Source organism: Mauremys mutica, chromosome 12 (genome assembly GCF_020497125.1).
Source record: "Mauremys mutica isolate MM-2020 ecotype Southern chromosome 12, ASM2049712v1, whole genome shotgun sequence".
NCBI lineage: Eukaryota > Metazoa > Chordata > Testudines > Geoemydidae > Mauremys > Mauremys mutica.
The window spans coordinates 36,424,090-36,442,510 of NC_059083.1; the positions used below are offsets into that span (position 1 = coordinate 36,424,090).

An 18,421-nucleotide genomic window follows, 5' to 3' on the forward strand; every position below is an offset into this window, starting at 1 on the left:
TCTTCATCATAGCAACAGGAGGCTGAGCTCCATCAGCCCCCGCCCTTCATGTGTAAAGAAAAGATTTTGTACTGTCTGGACTGTCATAGCAGCAGGATGCTGTTCTCCTCTCCCCCACACTGCTTAATGTCCTGTCTGGACAATCATAGCAGCTGGAGGCTGCCTTCCCCTCATTTCATTTCACTAACAAGTCACTGTTTCTTATTCCTGCATTCTTTATTACTTCAGCACACAAATCAGGGGACACTGCAACAGTAGCCCGGGAAGGCTGGGGGAGGAGGGAAGCAACAGGTGGGGTTGTTGCAGGAGCACCACCTGTGAATGCCATGCAGCTCATCATTCCTGCATAATCTGACACGGAGCGGCTGTGCTCTCTGGTTCTCTGATACACTGGATCTCTACTACACTTGCCCCATATTCTATGCAGGAATTATTCTATTTTTAGATACCATAAAGGAGGGATTGACTAGATGAGTCATTCCCAGTTTTGTCTTTTGCGCCCCTGGCTGATCTCGGCCAGGGGCACCTATGATAGCAGGGGAAGGTATAATGCAATACGACTGGTAACCGTCATCACCTTGCCAATTTACAATGGCATGGTAGATGGTACAGTATGGCTGATAACCATCTCTGCTGTCATGCAAAAGCAAATGAATGCTGCTGTGTAGCGCTGCTGAATTGCCTCTGTCTGCGGCATCTAGTACACATACGGTGACACTGACAAAAGGCAAAACGGGCTCCATGGTTGCCATGCTATGGCGTCTGCCAGGGTAGTCCAGGGAAAATGGGCTCGAAATGATTGTCTGCCGTTGCTTTCCTGGAGGAAGGAATGACTGACAACATTTACCCCAAACCACCCGCGACAATGATTTTTGCCACATCAGGCACTGGGATCTCAACCCAGAATTCCAAGGGTCAGGAGAGACTGCGATGGGGTGGAACAGGGGCAGAGTTTATGCTTTCCGGATTGCCTGCAGCAGGAGTGCGCACGAGATAAGAGCTGTGCATGGTCTTGTTCACAGAGACAGACTAGACTGTGTTCATTGTTCACAGAAATGTATCTTTGCAAGGAATTCACTCGCTTTTTCCCATCACACAGCTTCGACTGTCTCCAGACCTGCCACAGCATCCCCCTCACAGAGGCTGGCAAAGATTAGGCGGCGATAGAAAAAGACACGGGATGAGATGTTCGCTGAACTTCTCGGCTGCTCCCGAGCCAAGGAGGACCAGCAGAGCCAGTGGAGGGAGACCCTCTCTCTGTACCAGTGCTCACACAGCGAATGGGAGGAGAGGTGGCGTGAGGAAGACAAGCAGGCGACTCAAACGCTGCTTGGACTAATGAGGGAGCAAACGGACACGCTCTGGCGCCTTGTGGATGTTCTGCAGGACCGCAGGCAGGAGGACAGAGCCCCCCCGCAGTGTATCTGCAACCGCCCTCCCCCACCACAAAGTCCCATACCCCCCTCACCCAAAATAACAAGAAGGAGGTGCGCCAGGGGCTGTGAAAAATGTCACTGCACCCCAGCAGAGTGCTCAAGTACCCAAAAGTTCTCATACCCTAAATTTTGAGAAGTCCTTCCCTTCCTGACTCACCCAAGCCCCAAGCCCCAGTTTCATCCCCTAACTGTCTAGTTATTTATTAAAAATACTTTGCTGTTAATTACTGTTTCCGTCATGTTTTTTTACAGAACACTGTGTTTGAAGGGGGGGTGGGGAAGGGGGTTGGTAATTGCATAGGACAGTCACCTTTACCAGGGTACAGACACGGGGGCAGGATCAGCAGCAGGTCACACACACAATGCAGTCAGTAGGCACCCTGGTCGGTATGGGAGGTGGTTTCCAGGTTCTGTGTGGGTGGGGGGGGACGTGACTTTGTAGCGGGGGAGGGCGGTTACAGATCTTATGCAGCGGTCCTTGTCCTGGACCGCAGAGTCACGCAGCAGAGGAATCTGTATCCGTCCTCCTCCGCCACAAGGTCACATAGCCCCTGCACACAGAATCCCAAAAAGAAGGGATGGCAGGCTCCGTTGAAACAACCAGTCCGGCACTGCGGTCCGCTCTAGGAGCAGGAGCCTGTCATTCCTCAAGTTTAGAGGCGGTCTTTACATCACTGCACACCCTACGCAGCACAGTCTGCGTCCCAGTTTCAACCCTTTAACGCAAAGTCATTAATAAAGAAACCTTTGTTAAGTAACAATGGAACAGGTATTTTAATTTTACACGTGTGTTGGAAGTGGGGGAAACGGGGTGAAAGGGGTATGTAACTGCAGAGGATCGTCAACAGTAACTGGGTAAAGAAACAGGGGCAGGTTCAGCTTCTCTGTAAAGAAACTGAACAGTCACAGGTCACGCTGCTTGCTGGTACTTGAAGAGTTCCTTGTCACTGTCCCAGGCGCCTGTATAGGGCTTCATGAGCCAGGGCATTAGCGGGTAGGCTGGGTCCCCGAGGATCACTATAGGCATCTGCACATCCCCAACAGTTATTTTGTGGTCCGGCAAGAAACTACCTTCCTGCAGGTGTCTAAACAGACCACAGTTCCTGAAAACACGCACGTCATGAACCTTGCCTGGCCACCCGACGGCGATGTTGGTAAAACGTCCCCTATGGTCCACCAGTGCTTTCAGCACCATTGAAAAGTAGCCCGATTTCTCAGCAGCTGACTGTGGAAGAGGTGGACGATAAGGTGCGAGGAGTTGAAAACGGCCATAACTGCAGCGGGCTCCAGGCTCGCAGTGCTGTGGCGTCCGCGCTGTCTCTGACCAGAAAAGTGCATGAACAGATTGCCCGCAGGCGCTTTCAGGGAGGGAGGGTGTGATTGATGGTTCAATGATGACAGTTACCCAAAACCACCCTCGACACATTTTCCCCCCAGCAGGCATTGGGTGCTCTACCCAGCATTCCAATGGGCAGCCGGAACTGTGGGATAACTTCCCACAGTGCACTGCTTCCAAAGTCGACGCTTCCCCCGTTAGTGTGGACTCACAAAGTTGAATTACTGTCCTTAATGTGGATACACAAATTCGACTTTGTAAGGTCGATTCCAGAAATTCAACTTAAGTTGAATCGAACTACTCTTGTAGTGTAGACATACCCTTAGACAAACACCTGTCAGAGATGGTCTAGATGGTCAGCCCAGGAGGATGGACTAGGTGACCTCTCAAGATCCTTTCCAGCTCTTCAGTTCTATGATTTATTATACTACCTCCTTGTCACACACGTATCTGAATTTTTTATTGATGCTTTAGTTAGTGATGAATTTCTTTATGAATTTTGAGATGAACAGTACAATAATTGTTGTTTGATGGATATTCTATGTCTTTGTTTAGGAGTTTTAACAGGATTACAAATACTAGCCATGCAAATATCAGACACAATATAATATTCATTTTAATACCTGCCTATTTCTTCTTCATATCTGCTAGACGTTGCATTTTTTGCAGTCATATTGAACCGCAAACTCGTGTGTTTTAGGGTTGCTTTTATCTTCTGTAACTTAGAAATCACTCAGATGGCAAATTAATGAAGTTAGATAGATAGATAGATTAGATGAAGGGGAGACAGAGACACTGCCAGATAGACAGGCAGAAATAAAGCTAGATTGTGGAGGGAAGGATAGATAGCGACAGATGGGCAGACAGACAGTTAGCTAGCTAGATTCCTCATTTAAGATTTCCTGTTCTAAGGATTGTTCCTCCTACTGAATATGTGTTACACTTGTTTTTATCAGGTGCATTAACTATGTTACCCTCAGAATAAGTTTATTTTCTCAGTTTCTACCTTCTCTCCCTCCATCTGGGGTCTCACTGCCGCTGGGCTTTAACCAGCATTGATCCTGGAGGCTGGCTTTTATGCAGTGAATGACTGGGGAGGCACAAATTCTCATAAATCCTCACAAATTCCTGCCATCTAGCTCTAGCTAGGGCTGACTCTGAGTAAACCCAGGGTATTCTACATACATCTAAACTGGTCTGTTCAGGGGTGTATCACAGAAACACATTATCTCTGTTACACATTATTCATGACAATATACATCACCCTTTACCTTCTGTGAATCTGATGAGAAAGATTGTGCTTCCTGAAAAGCAGATGTGACCTCTTCATGTATCGTTTCAGAGACCAGGGTCCAGAGTCAATCACCATGGACCTCATAAAGAGATCTAAGAGTTCTACAGACGATCCCCTGTTCTATTCTCCTGCTTGGCACAGATGGCTTTTATCTGATCTCCAAAAGTGAAGGCCTTTTCTGATTCATTATATAAGAGTGAAACAATTCCTTGGAAACTTATGCTAATGGGAATTTACAACTGCCTCAAAGGCAGCGTTAATGCTACATTTTATTTTTAGAACTTACAAACAAGTTTAATACATGAACTCCTAACCTCAGTGAGAAAGTTGTGGAGATAGAACAACCTCTAGCTTCAAAGGAATAGTTATGGAGATAGGAAAATGTCTAACATCAAATGAGGCATTTCTCTTTACCAGTTCTAAGGAACATAGGAATTGCCATTCTAGAGGAGGCCAGTCATCCACCTTGTCCGCTATCCTGTCTCTGAATTATCTAGTACCAACTGCTTTAGAAGAGGGTTCATAAATTCACCAATCTTAGGCCAGCAGGGACATTAAATCATCTTCTCTGAGCTCCTGTATATAGCAGGGCATTACATTTCATCTAGTTTCCCCAGTATTTAGCCCAATAACTTGTGCTTGGTTAAAGCAACTTTCAGAATAGTGTCTGGTCTTGACCTGAAGATATCAAGAGATGGAGAATTCACCACTTCTCTTGGTAGCTTGTTCCAATGGTTAATCAACTTCTCTAGAAGTGTCTCCCCAGCTAGCGTGTCTTCTCATGGCTAGGCATGGCATAGCAAGGTCGTCTTCTTCTTTGGCACTCCATGCTGACTGTCACTCTGGCCATGCTGTGATTTACTTCTCAAAACTCAGCCCTCCAGCCAAGTTACATATATTCCCACCCAATCTGAGGTAAACCCAATCTAGCTCCTCAGTAGTCCAGTGGCTTCATGCCAGGTCTTCATCCTGAATTGAGGTTTATTGGCCTTCCAGCTCATCTCTGGGGGGTCTTCGTGCCACCATTCTGAAGGTGTCTAAACTAGACCTCCCCCACTGCAACTTGAGACCATTGCTTCTTGTTCTGTCATCTGCCATCACTAAGAACAGCCTAACTCCATTCTCTTTGGAACCCCGCATCAGGTAGTTGAAGGCTGCTATCAAGTCCCCCTTCACTCTTCTCTTCTGCAGACTAAATCACCCCAGTTCTCTCAGCCTCTCCTCGTAAGTCATGTGTCCCAGCCCCCTAATCATTTCTGTTGCCTTCAGCTGCACTGTCTCCAATTTGTCCACATCCCTTCTGTAGCGTGGGGACCAAAATTGGACACAATACTCAAGGTGTGGCCTCAACAGTGCCGAAAAGAGGGGAATCATCACTTCTCTTGAACTGCTGGCAATGCTCCTACTAATATATCTCCATATGCCATCGGACTTCCAGGGAACAGGGGCACACTGCTGACTTATATCCAGCTTCTCATCCACTGTAATCCCAGGTCCTTTCCTGCAGAAAAACCTCAAGAAGATTCATTTGGGATGTGAACTCAGGACCAGTTGCACCCAAAGCGAGAACCATACTCCTAGTCCAACAAGCCCATATGCAAGGTTATTTACAGCCCCTTCTCAGGCTCACTCCTTCACAGATCCCAGAAGGAAAGAGGATTCATTATGGTGAACAAAGCAAATCTACAGGTCCCACACTGGGTCTATCTGCCCCAAATTGGATCTGGCACCTAGCAGGCTCAGGACAGTCCCTGGCCCCAGACCAGCCTGCCTCCGCACAGTCTATAGTTTTTCTCTGAGCCCAGTCAGGTCTTCCTTCAAGGTGCTAGCACAAGAGGTCCACTCCTTCTCCTGCTGAGACGCGACTGTATTGGCCTTTCCCTTTTGCAATTGCTCCTTCCAGGCTTTGACCCATCTCATAGGTGTAACAGGGTAGGGCTGACTGAGTGGCCAGGCCCTGTTTATCCTCTTTCCAGACAGTGTGGGGTCATTGTATCCCTTCAAACCCTCACTGTTAAACATTTGTGCCCTATTTCTAATTTGCATTTGTCTGGCTTCAGCTTTCAGCCATTGGTTCTCATCCTGTTAATTTGAAAGTGTCCTTTAGAAGCAGGTGCTTTCTCCCCATGAAGGAGCATATACGCTTTAATCAAGTCACCTCGCAGTCTTCTTTGTGATAAGATTGAAAGGTCGAACACCATGGCCCCATGGAAAGTCCCCATGTATCCTAATCAGTTAGCGGTTGGCTTAATACGGGAGAAGTGCTCTGGTAAATCTGAAGCAAGAAATAATTTATCATTACAAGCAGTAAAGTCCTGGAGTGCTAACCCTGCTTTCCTTGTTTACCCAAATTTCCCATTGATCCTTGCTGGTAAGGAACTGGGCACTATAGCTTGGAACGCAACGTTGCACCCAAAGTCTTACTCACAGAATGGGCTGAGCAGAGAAGTGGAGATGTCTGAGTCGGAGTCTCATTTCTTCTCCTGAGTGGCCTTGATAATAACTTGCACATCACCCCTGTCAGTGGGATAAATATGTTAAAATATAATGATTAGAGCTGGTAAAAAATGATCCTATTGAACAATTTTCCACTGGAACATGCTGTTTTGACAGAATCGGAACTTTTCATTGGAATGCGTTGAATCCATTGAAACTTTTAGTGGAAATCAGGTAGGCTCCTGGTTGACTTCAGCTTGACTGCTGCCCAATTCCTCGGATGCTCAGATGCCCATGCTGTCTGGCTTCCCTGCTGCCCAGCTCCCAGCTGTCCTGCAGAAAATGTAAATTTTGATGAAACCACATTTTTAAGGGAAAAATCTCTCATGTGAAAAATCCAAAACAGCCCTTGAAAGAAGTTAATGGAAAAACAAAAGGTAGATTTCCTCTAGCAACCTTAACTCTGCGCCTCTGGAAATGCCTGTCTTCTGTCTCCACCATGGATCTAACTAACCCCTCCTTGCACACAACTCTACTACATCAATATCCACAAATTATGTGGATAGGAGAGGAAAGGGTAGTTTGGTAAAGGGACGTGTAAATAGAGTGGCCACCTCTGGAATGCCACCTTGGTACTTTGGATGACTACTCAGTGCTTCGCCTCCATTTCCTTCCTTGGAGCTCCTCAATAACTCCACAAAGGCGCATGTGTCCCTTCTTAGGGTCTGGCTTATTAACATAAAATTAAAAATAAGCACAAAAGAGTCTTCCAGCCTGGGCTCAAGATGGACCCAGCCCCTCCTCCCTGAGGTCTCTCTGTCTATCTTCAAGTTTCCAAGTTGGGAACAGCTTTTCATCCCTTCCCAGGATCTGCTTCTGCTCTCCCCTCAGTCAAAGGTCTGTCTCCTGTAGGTGCCTCCTGAGCTCTGCAGCCTCTGCCATAGCTTCTTCCCCTATTTCCTCTTCCTCTCTGGCTCTTTAGAAAGACCAGCTTCTCTCTATCAGGACCCATTGAGAAGCTGTTAATAAGGCACAGATGGCTTGGATCCATTCCCTCATAAAGGCCCAGCTCACCTAGTGACAGGATGTGTGAAGAAAGGGAGGTTGAGAAGGTGCAGTTCAGGTTATGGTGTATGGTCTGAAGTTTATGAGAGCTGATGAAGTCAATGAGCTGTCTCCTTGGCTCTTGTAAATCAACATAGCTCCATTGACTTCAACTACATTGCTTTGCATCAGCTGAGGACATAGCTTAATAGCAAATTTTTAATGGTGTGTTTGCTATGGTGTGAAGCAAGCTGAGGTCTCTGTACACCAAGTTCCAGACCTTCTTTAACACTGTTTAATGTTGGACAGTGACTGGATTATATTAATACCTTTAGCCCATTTATTCCATCTAAGGGTATGTCTACACAACAGGAGTAGTTTGATTCAACTTAATTCGAATTTGTGGAATTGACCTTACAAAGTCGAATTTGTGTATCCACACTAAGGACAGTAATTCGACTTTGTGAGTCCACACTAACGGGGCCAGCGTCGACTTTGGAAACAGTGCACTGTGGGAAGCTATCCCACAGTTCCCGCAGTCCCCGCTGCCCATTGGAATGCTGGGTAGAGCCCCCAATGCCTGCTGGGGGAAAAAATGTGTTGAGGGTGGTTTTGGGAAACTGTCATCATTCAACCGTCAATCACACCCTCCCTCCCTCCCTGAAAGCGCCTGCGGGCAATCTGTTCGTGCACTTTTCTGGTCAGTGACAGCGTGGATGCCATAACACTGCGAGCATGGAACCCGCTGCAGTTATGGCTGTTTTCACCTCCTCGCACCTTATCGTCCACCTCTTCCACAGTCAGCTGCTGAGAAATCGGGCTACTTTTCAATGGTGCTGAAAGCACTGGTGGACCATAGGGGACGTTTTACCAACATCGACATCGGGTGGCCAGGCAAAGTTCATGACGCGCGTGTTTTCAGGAACTGTGGTCTGTTTAGGTAGTTTCTTGCCGGAACACAAAATAACTGTTGGGGATGTGCAGATGCCTATAGTGATCCTCGGGGACCCAGCCTACCCGCTAATGCCCTGGCTCATGAAGCCCTATACAGGCGACTGGGACAGCGACAAGGAACTCTTCAAGTACCAGCGAGCAGCGAGCAGCGTGACCTGTGACTGTTCAGTTTCTTTACAGAGAAGCTGAACCTGCCCCTGTTTCTTTACCCAGTTACTGTTGACTATCCTCTGCAGTTACATACCCCTTTCACCCCGTTTCCCCCACTTCCAACACACGTGTAAAACTAAAATACATGTTCCATTGTTACTTAACAAAGGTTTCTTTATTAATGACTTTGCGTTAAAGGGTTGAAACTGGGACGCAGACTGTGCTGCGTAGGGTGTGCAGTGATGTAAAGACCGCCTCTAAACTTGAGGAATGACAGGCTCCTGCTCCTAGAGCGGTCCGCAGTGCCGGACTGGTTGTTTCAACGGAGCCTGCCATCTCCTTTTTGGGATTCTGTGTAGGGGGCTATGTTACCTTGTGGCGGAGGAGAACGGATACAGATTCCTCTGCTGCGTGACTCTGCGGTCCAGGACAAGGACAGCTGCATAAGATCTGTAACCGCCCTCCCCCCCTACAAAGTCATGTCCCCCCCCCCCACGTAGTGGTGGCAGGCTCCGGAGCGTCTTTGCATTCCGTTTTTTGGAGCGCAGCTCCGAAAAAACAGACTCCTCGCCCCACACACCGATCAGATCCAAGACTTCCCGGTCAGTCTATGCTAGGGCCCTCTTTCAATTCAGAGATTGCATGAACTCCTCTGCTGGAGAGCTCTGCATCTTTGTCGGTGCTGCTGAGCTCGCCCCGATGTCCAACCAGGAAATGAGATTCAAACTGGCCAGACAGGAAAAGGAATTCAAATTTTCCCGGGGCTTTTCCTGTGTGCCTGATCAGAACATCCAAGCTCGGACTGCTGTCCAGAGCGTCAACAGAGTGGTGCAGTGTGGGATAGCTCCCGGAGCCACTAAGGTCGATTTGCCTCCACACCTAGCCTAATTCGACATGGCCATGTCGAATTTAGCGCTACTCCCCTCGTCGGGAGGAGTACAGAAGTCGAACTAAAGAGCCCTCTATGTCGAATTAAATAGCTTTGTGGTGTGGATGGGTGCACTGTTAATTCGAATTAACGCTGCTAAATTCGAATTAAAGTCCTAGTGTGGACCAGGCCTCAGAGAATACATAAGAGTGTGGCTGTATTAGGTTCAAAATGATGAAGATGCCTGTCCAAGGCTTGAGGTCCCCAAACATGTCATTACTAATACAATACAATCCCAGCACCATCAAAATAATCCTTTCAACAGGAACTCAGCCATCCAGAGAGCTACAGCAACTTCTTTCCACCCCGTGATCATCGTGGAAAGCAAAACTTAAGCTCACTCAGTAAACAACATCAAAGTGATGGCACGTTGGCTTCCCAAACACAAGACAGAATATCGATGCCCCCCCATGCAATAAACATTTCCCTCCCCTCCCAACTAAAACCAAATTGGCAAACTGATAAAATAAAACAAAAGCCAGATAAGCAAAGTGTTACAACCTGGCCCATTATGCAGCAGTACAGTCACCTGTCTCTTGCATCAATGGGAGCCATGCACTTCCAAGATAACTGCATCTGGGTAGAGTGTCATCTTTGTTTCTAGCTCTGGAGCTGTAGGAAACTCTCCAGCTCAGACCCCTTTTCTGACACCCTTCCTTTGTCTATCGGATGCCACTGTCCAGCTGCCTCAGAACTCGGTCAGAGCTTCACCTAGGCTGCGCTCACTCTGGGCTTCTAGCTGAATCCCTTTAAGAAGAATGTGGCAGGGAGGCAAGGAATACAGGTTTAGCAAAGGGTTTAGCAAAGGGAAACTTTATGTAGTAAGCCCTCGACAGATATCGATCTGCAATACAAGACAGTTATGTCCTGCAGTGGATGGAAGGAGAAAGGCAAAGGATTGAGAGAGAAAATGACCTAATTCTCTCTCCATAATATCTCATGATGGGAATGTCAAGGGTGCACAGCTCTCATCACTTCCACTGACTAGGATTTGGGAATGCTCCTCACCCCTGTCAGTCAGAGCACTAATGAAATGCATTATCACATCAGTGACTATTTGATTATCTTCTTTAAAGTTAAGGGAGCTGGGTCAGTTTACACCATCTGAGGATCTGTCACAAGATGAGGCTTGATAAGATTCAGTACAAAGGCTGGAACAAAGTACAACCCAAATCCAACAATTCTAGCCAATATGGTACCCAATTATGACAAACTGCAGGCTCTAAATTTGAGCATGACATTTAAATACTAACATGGCTAATACTATTGATAACGCTAAAATATTGATTCCCACTTTCTGGAGAAATACAACATCTACTCACCCAGCCTCCTACATGGCAGCTTGTCTGTAATGATTCCATCCCAACACCACGTAAACGGCCAGCTACCTATTTACACATTGATCTGTGGCAAGACAAGCGTAAAAGTATAATTAGGCAGGCCAGAAAATAATATGAAAAGCAACTAACAAAACACAAAAAACTAAGAGCAATTTTTCTTAAGTACTTCAGAAGCAGGAAGTTTGCCAAACAACTAGTGGTGTGGCTGGATGGTCAAGATGCTAAAGGAGCACTCGGGGAAGGCAAGGCTGTTGCAGAGAAGCTAAATAAATTCTTTACATCCGTCTTCTTTGCAGAGGATGTGAGGGAGATTCCCACACATGAGACTTTTATTTTTTTAGATGACAAATCTGAGGAACTGTCCGAGATTGAGGCGCCGGTAGTGGAGGTTTTGAAACAAATGGATAAATTAAACAGTAATAAGTCTTCAGGACCAAATAGTATTCACCCAAGAGTTCTGAAAGAACTCAAATATGAAATTGCAGAACAACTAACTGTGGTATGTGACCCATCACTTAAATTAGCCTCTGGACAAATGACTGCAGGGTAGCTAAAGTAATGCTGATTTTTAAAATGGGCTCTAGAGGCAATCCTGACAATTATAGGCTGGTGAGCCTAAGCTCAGTACCATGCAGATTGGTTGAAGCTATTTTAAAGAAAAGAATTATCAGACACATAGCTAAACAAGATATGTTGGGGAGGAGTCAGTATGGCTTTTGTAAAGGGAAATCACGCCTCACCAATCTATCAGAATTCTTTAAGGGAGTCAACAAGCATGTGGACAAGGGTGATCCAGTTGATATAGGGCATTTGGACTTTCAGAAAGCTTTTGACAAAGTCCCACACCAACAGTACTTAAGCAAAGTAAGCAGTCATGGGATAAGAGGGAATGTTCTCTCATGGATTAGTATCTTGTTAAAAGATAGGGAACAAAGGGTAGGAATAAATAGTCAGTTTTCACAATGGAGAGAGGTAAATAGCTGCATTACCCAAGGATCTGTACTGAAACCTGTGCTGTTCAACATATTAATAAATTTGCAGACAATACAAAATGACTCAGGACTGTTAAGTCCAAAGCTGACAGTGAAGAATCAAAAAGGAATCTCACAAAACTGGATGAATGGGCAACAAAATGGCAGATGGATTTCAATGTCGATAAATGCATAGTAATGCACACTGGAAAACATAATCTCAACTATACATACAGAATGATGGGGTCTAAATTAGCTATTACTACTCAAGAAAGAGATCTTGGTGTCATCGTGGATAGGTCTCTGAAAACATCTATTGAATGTGCAGTAGCAGGGAGAAAAACTAGCAGGATGGTCGGAACCATTAGGAAAGTGATAGATAATAAAACAGAAAAGATCATAATGCCACTATATAAATCCATGGTACATGCACACCTTGAAAAATGTGTGCTGTTCTAGTTGCCCCATCTCAAAAAAAGATATATTAGAATTGGAAAAAGTACAGAGAAGAGAAACAAAAATGATTAGGGGTATGGAACAGCTTCCATATGAGGATTGATAAAAAGACTGGTATTGTTCAGCTTAGAAAAGAGACGACTAAAGCGGGATATGATAAACGTCTATAAAATCATGAAAGTTGTGGAGCGAGTGAACAGGGAAGTGTTATTTACCCCCTCATATAACAAAAGGACCAGGGGTCACCCAATGAAATTAATAGGCAGCAGATTAAGAACAAACAAAAGTAATTATTTCTTCCCACAACGCACAGTCAACTTGTTGAACTCATTGCCAGGGGATTTTGTGAAGGCCAAAAGTATAAGTAGGTTAAAAAAAGAATTAAATAAGTTCATGGAGGATAGGTCCATCAATGGCTATTAGCCAAAATGGTCAGGGACACAACCCCAGGCTTTGGATGTTCCTAAACCTCTGATTGCCAGAAGCTGGGATTGGACAACAGGGGATGGATCATTTGATAATTGCCCTGTTCTGTTCATTCCCTCTGAAGCAGGATTCTGACTATTTTGTCATTATTTTGTAAGCAGAATGAGAATGAGCTCTCCCTTGACATCTGGTGGTGAGCTGTGGAAAAGGACTTCAGGGGCTGATCTCGTTTGCATGGGCACACCCATCCTGCCTAGCATGATGGGACTGCTTGCTCAAATGGCCACTTTGTCTGCTGTGGGATCCCGAGTCTCTTTGTTATTGGGGCAGGAGTAATAAAGAGTTGTTATCCCAGTTATGTGCATCAAGGGCAGTAGAACTATACTTAGCATTTTATGACTGAGGAACTCACCCTCAACTGAGTAGCATTCACTAGGTAAGGGATATGGGTTCCAAAGCCCAGGGACTTGTGAGAGGGTGGAGACAGGTATTTGTATCTGGTGGTGAAGGTCTTAAACACCAATTTGATCATTCTGCTATGTAATAATAGAGTTAATTTAAACTCAATTAAGAGTCTTGTTACATGCTGCAGAAGTTGTTGATGCCTCGGTCTCAGCATTAGACCTACTTTGGGCTAGTGGTTCTGGTACTAGAAGACTATCCACGTGCACCAGCAGTGAGGGTCTCCTACTAACAGCTGAAATCACTGAGAGCTGTGTTAAGAGTTGAGGGGGAGGGGTGCAGACATATTGGTGAATGGCTAATGGATAGGCCTGGGCACTGGTGGATAGGCCTGGGCAGCTGGTGGAGAGGTGTGGGCAGCTGGGCACCTGGGGGTGAAGACTGGAGCAGAACGCCACAGATAGGCATGGCAATCAGCTGTTGAGGGCTGAGCAGTGAAGCGTGTAAGGCAGAGGTCTCAAAGTCCTGGCCCACAGGACATCTGTGGCCCGAGAACCTCCCCACTGCGGCCCATGGAAACTTTTAAAAAAGTTCTTTCATCTGGCCCTCATGGCTGCTGGCTGAGGGTCGGGTCGGGGTGAGAGGGGAGTGCACAGGAAAGATTCACATGCCCCTCCCCTGAACATTGCTGCTTCTTGCTGCTCCTGGGATCCTCCAGGGGTTGCACTCAGCAACCTGTCATTGACCTCGGGCAGTTCCACTCCTTGCAAGTGGTTCCCTATCCCTGCTGTTACTGGCAGAGCTGCAGAGGAGAGACCCATGCAGCCATGCTGCCGGTTGTCTGCTACAAGGCGCTCCCCCCTCCCCAAAGCTCCCATTAACTGGGGGAGAGGGACAGAGATACCATCACTAGTTGCTGAGCAGAGTCAGCCATGGAGGCAGCATCACTAGTCACCAGGCAGAGTCAGCTGGGGGGCATGAGGCCAAGGGAGTGAGGGAAAAGGGTGGAAACGGGGCTGGAAGGTGACGTGAACACCATCTTCAGTGACATTATTGGCCCACTGAGAGGATTTGAGGACTGGTGCTGGCCCTAAGGTAAATTGAGTTTGAGACCCCTGGTGTAAGGTGCCTCTGTACCTCCCTCCCTTCCACCCAGGCTGGAAGGTAAACTCTGCAGATGAACTTCTCAACTCTGGGGCTTCACTGACCAAGGACAGCAACTGTGAGTGGGGTAACTTTTGGATTGCTGGACTCAAGAACCCAAAGGGAAAGGACACGGCCCAACCTACTTGAGGATGGGTCTTCTGGTTCATGCCTTGTGTTTATGAACCCTAGTTGAGGTGTTTTCCCAATTTGATGCTGAGTTGTTTACCTCCTGTTATTAAAGATTTTTTGCTACACCTAGACTCTGTGCTTGAGAGAGGGGAAGTATTGCCTCTTTGAGGCACCCAGGGGTGTGTGTGTAATTTTCCCAGATCACTGGGTGGGGGCTCGAGCCAGTTTTGCATTGTATTGCTGAAAGGGAACCTCTATCTACTGAACCCAAACCTTGTTGCTATCAACTCTGCCTGGCAGAAGGGTTACAATTTATCTGTCTGTCTCTCATGCCTCCATCGCTGTATTAGCCCACAGCCATTTCCATGCCCTTTCACTGGAGTTGCTGGGTCTCTGCAGTTCCTAGCAGACCAGAATCTATTCGACAGATGGGTGCTCCCTGCTCCCCTCGTAGGGCAGGCTTGGCTGAGAGGCGATGGACTAAATGGGATCAGGGACTGAAAGCCCCTCCCAGCTCTAGAGATGATCCCAGCTTCTGCAGGCTTCAGACGTGGTCACAGCCCAGGATGTCCCTGTTCTGGGGCTAAATAGCTGAATCCGGTCTCCAGGGCTGTGAGCCCAGCTCTGATCTCACCTTGGAGCAAACCAGCCAGACAACCTGCCCTAGCTGACCCTAAACCCACAGAGGGAGAACAGCAGCTGCCCAAATCTCACACAATGGCAACATCCTTGGAAGGACCCTTGGCTAAACACAAGGCAGAGCTGAGGCAAAAGGGTGTCCCAAGGAGTTTGCAGAATAAAAAATAAACTTATAGTACCGACATGTGACCTGGAATAGCTAAGAGCCTAGTGGTGCCAGAAACTCATCTGTCCTGAAAAAGCCTGTTCCTCCATTAACTCCACATAATCTCTTCTGGATGAGCAGGGATTCCCCCCCCCCCGCCTCCCCACGTCACATTAACCATTCTAGGGATTCAGCCATCAGAAGAACCCACAGCTCAGGCTGCCCTGGCTGGTTGAAGCAGCACATTAAGTGGAACCCAAAAGCAAACACTAAAAGCTAAGGACCAGGTCCTCTGCTGATATATATTGATACAGTTCCACTCTATTCATAGTACCTAGGCCTATTTTCACCAACTGGGGATCTGGCCCTTTTATGTCAGCTGGGCATCTGGCGCATTACACAATTTTAAATCCATATTCTTTGCCTGTGAGTTTAAACCAAAGATGAGAAAAAAATTCTGAACCCATTTGCATGTTCTTAGCACTTTGTCCCATGGGATTAATTACAAGAGTGGAACTTTTAATGGTTACGGTGTGATTCATTCCCACTAGAGATAGAACTTTGGAGGAATTCAGTGCTGCTAAGATTTTCTCTATCTGATCTTCAATTTATATTGGGATGAATGGCCCAACTTCTTTCTTTTTTTCTTAGAAAAGGAGTAAATGTGGAAAAATCAAAATGTGTATATTATGAATGAAAAGTAGAATTATTAAAAAATCCATCAAGAATGTTTCCCATTTTACTCCCATTCTGTATCAGGATTAGCAGAAAAAGGAAACAAAGAAAACTTCAGTTTAACCTGTGAAGTTAGGGTTAGAAATAGAAATAGCATGTGGAGAACTAAAACCAAGTATTTTTTTAAATTAAATTGTGAAGATTATTAAAAGATTTTGATGAGACTTCACATGATAAATGCAGATAAGTGCTGTATATATATATAAGAGATAACAGAATTAGCCATAAAGTCAAAAATGACCTTATTCATTATTGGAACATTTGATAGTAATTTCTTCATCACAATCAGTCCATTAGTTATGATACAAAATTTATTCAACAGATTTTTTTAGAAGATATTTATTTTCATGGATTCCTCATTATTTGAAATCATTCTTAGAATAATTTTGACCATCAGTTCTCAGTGTCAAAGCTCTAGCTGGTGTAAGTCATTTAGTGAGATGCACCTATTTCCTCCAGCTGGGGATCTGGGCTATTTACCGGTTTGGAGCTATGTCTTATGTCCACTGATTGCTTTTCTTCCTTACATGCAGGTTCTGGCTCTCCATCTATTATGCATTTGTGAACTGAGATTCTTATGAGTGTGCAGGATTTGATCTTATTTGACCACACACACATTTCACATGCCACATATGTCTGATCTCTGATATATGACTGAGATCAGGTTTTTAACACAAATGGACATTGAGAGATAAACTATGTCTGTCTTTCCTGCCGTGAGAACAGCATTCTGTTCAATAGTCTCCTGATGGCATTCTTCATCTCGGCATTTCTCAGGGTGTAGACGATCGGGTTCAGCATTGGGGTGATTACAGAGTAAATGACTGAGACCACCTTATGCAGGGCGAACTGCTTGATGGGCCAAGCATAGATGAAGATGCTGGGTATGAATTGAAAACACATCACAGTGATCTGGGTTCCACAGGTGGACAGAGCCTTGTGCTTCCCTTCCATGACATGTGTCCTGATCTTGATTAAGATGACGGTGTAAGAAATAAGCAGAATGATGAATATTATTATGATCACTAACCCACTGTTGAAATTCATCTGCATTTCAGCCAAGTGAGTGTTGGTGCAGGCCAGTTTAATGACTTGTGGGACATCACAGTAGAAATTGTCCAGGATGTTTGGACCACAGAATGGTAACTGGAGGAGCAGTCCTGTCTGAACAGCAGAGTGAGCCAATCCAACCAGCCATGCCAGTGCCACTATCCTCACGCATACACCCCGGTTCATGATAGTCAAGTACCGCAGTGGTTTATAGATGGCCACGTACCGATCGACCGCCATCCCCACTAGGCAAAACTCCATAGCGCCAGCAAAGAAGTGGAAGAAAAACATCTGAAGGATGCACTCATTGAATGAGATGGTTTTATGCTGTGAGAGGAGATCTGAGAGTAATTTTGGAGTACTGACTGATGAATCGCAGATATCTAGGAAAGCCAAGTTGGCCAGCAGGATATACATGGAGGTGTGGAGCTGGTAGTCAGAGATCACAGTGGTGATGATGATGAAGTTTCCCAGCCAGGTGTTTATGTAGACTATGAAGAAAGTCACATAAAGGAATAGCTGCAGCTCAGGTCTCTGAGTGAGGCCCAAGAGGACAAATTCTGTCACTGGGGTGGTGAAATTCTTCTTCTCCATTTATTAACCTCAAAATATGCCTGAAGAAGGAACAGTGATGATAATAATTATGATGCAATCCCAGTACATTACTGTTATTAAAAGAATATTAACTCCATCTTAACTGATACACTTGCATGGAAATTTTCTTTATTTACCAAATTCCAGACTGTGTACTCAGCCCCAATGGTGAGTACCCCTACTTCAGCAGAACTTCTGAGCTCCACCAGTGGTCATCTCCAATTTGAGGTCTTTGGGAGTGAACAGGAGCAACCTACACACTCAAAATGCCCCCTGCTAACAACTGTCTCCATTCATCTTCCTGAAGCCCTGAGAGTGCACAGCTCACATGGGCCACAGATTCCTCATGTGACCTAGGGGCTCAGGGTTGGGAAGAAGGCATATTTGCAAAGTGGATGTACTCACAGACCAGGGCTTCTCATCAGGGGTGTCTGTTACATTCCGGGGTGCGATCCAGACCAATGAGGTTTGTGTCACAGCCCGCCCCATAGCCCTGGGTGCCTCACAATGCTTTGCTGTTGTAGCTCCCAACCTGGACTCTCACAACCAGCCTATCAGCTTGTAGGTGTCACCCCTGGGTCTCTGTGTAGAGCTGTGGCGCTGGACCAGCAACCTCGACCTCAGCAGACTGTCAACAACCTATCAGTCACACCCTGGCTTCCAAAAGCCTTGGTTACTACTTGCAGGTAACCCCAGCATTCTCCTAGTCCTGAATTTTACCAAAAACCTGTGTTCTGCACTGTCCTGCCCTCTCCAGGACAGTTCAGATATTAAAGGTTCATTGCTTCTGTACAGAGTCAATATTCAATA

The 18,421-nt window shown here is 46.0% G+C and overlaps 1 protein-coding gene across 1 annotated transcript; it reads right to left on the minus strand.

The window, feature by feature from the left end:
* Positions 1–16,663: 16,663 nt before the first annotated feature.
* Positions 16,664–17,611, minus strand: LOC123347025 (olfactory receptor 4D1-like). The gene has a single exon (XM_044984450.1). It carries the CDS (start codon positions 17,609–17,611, stop codon positions 16,664–16,666), a length of 948 nt encoding a protein of 315 aa, XP_044840385.1.
* Between the last annotated feature and the right edge of the window lie 810 nt (positions 17,612–18,421).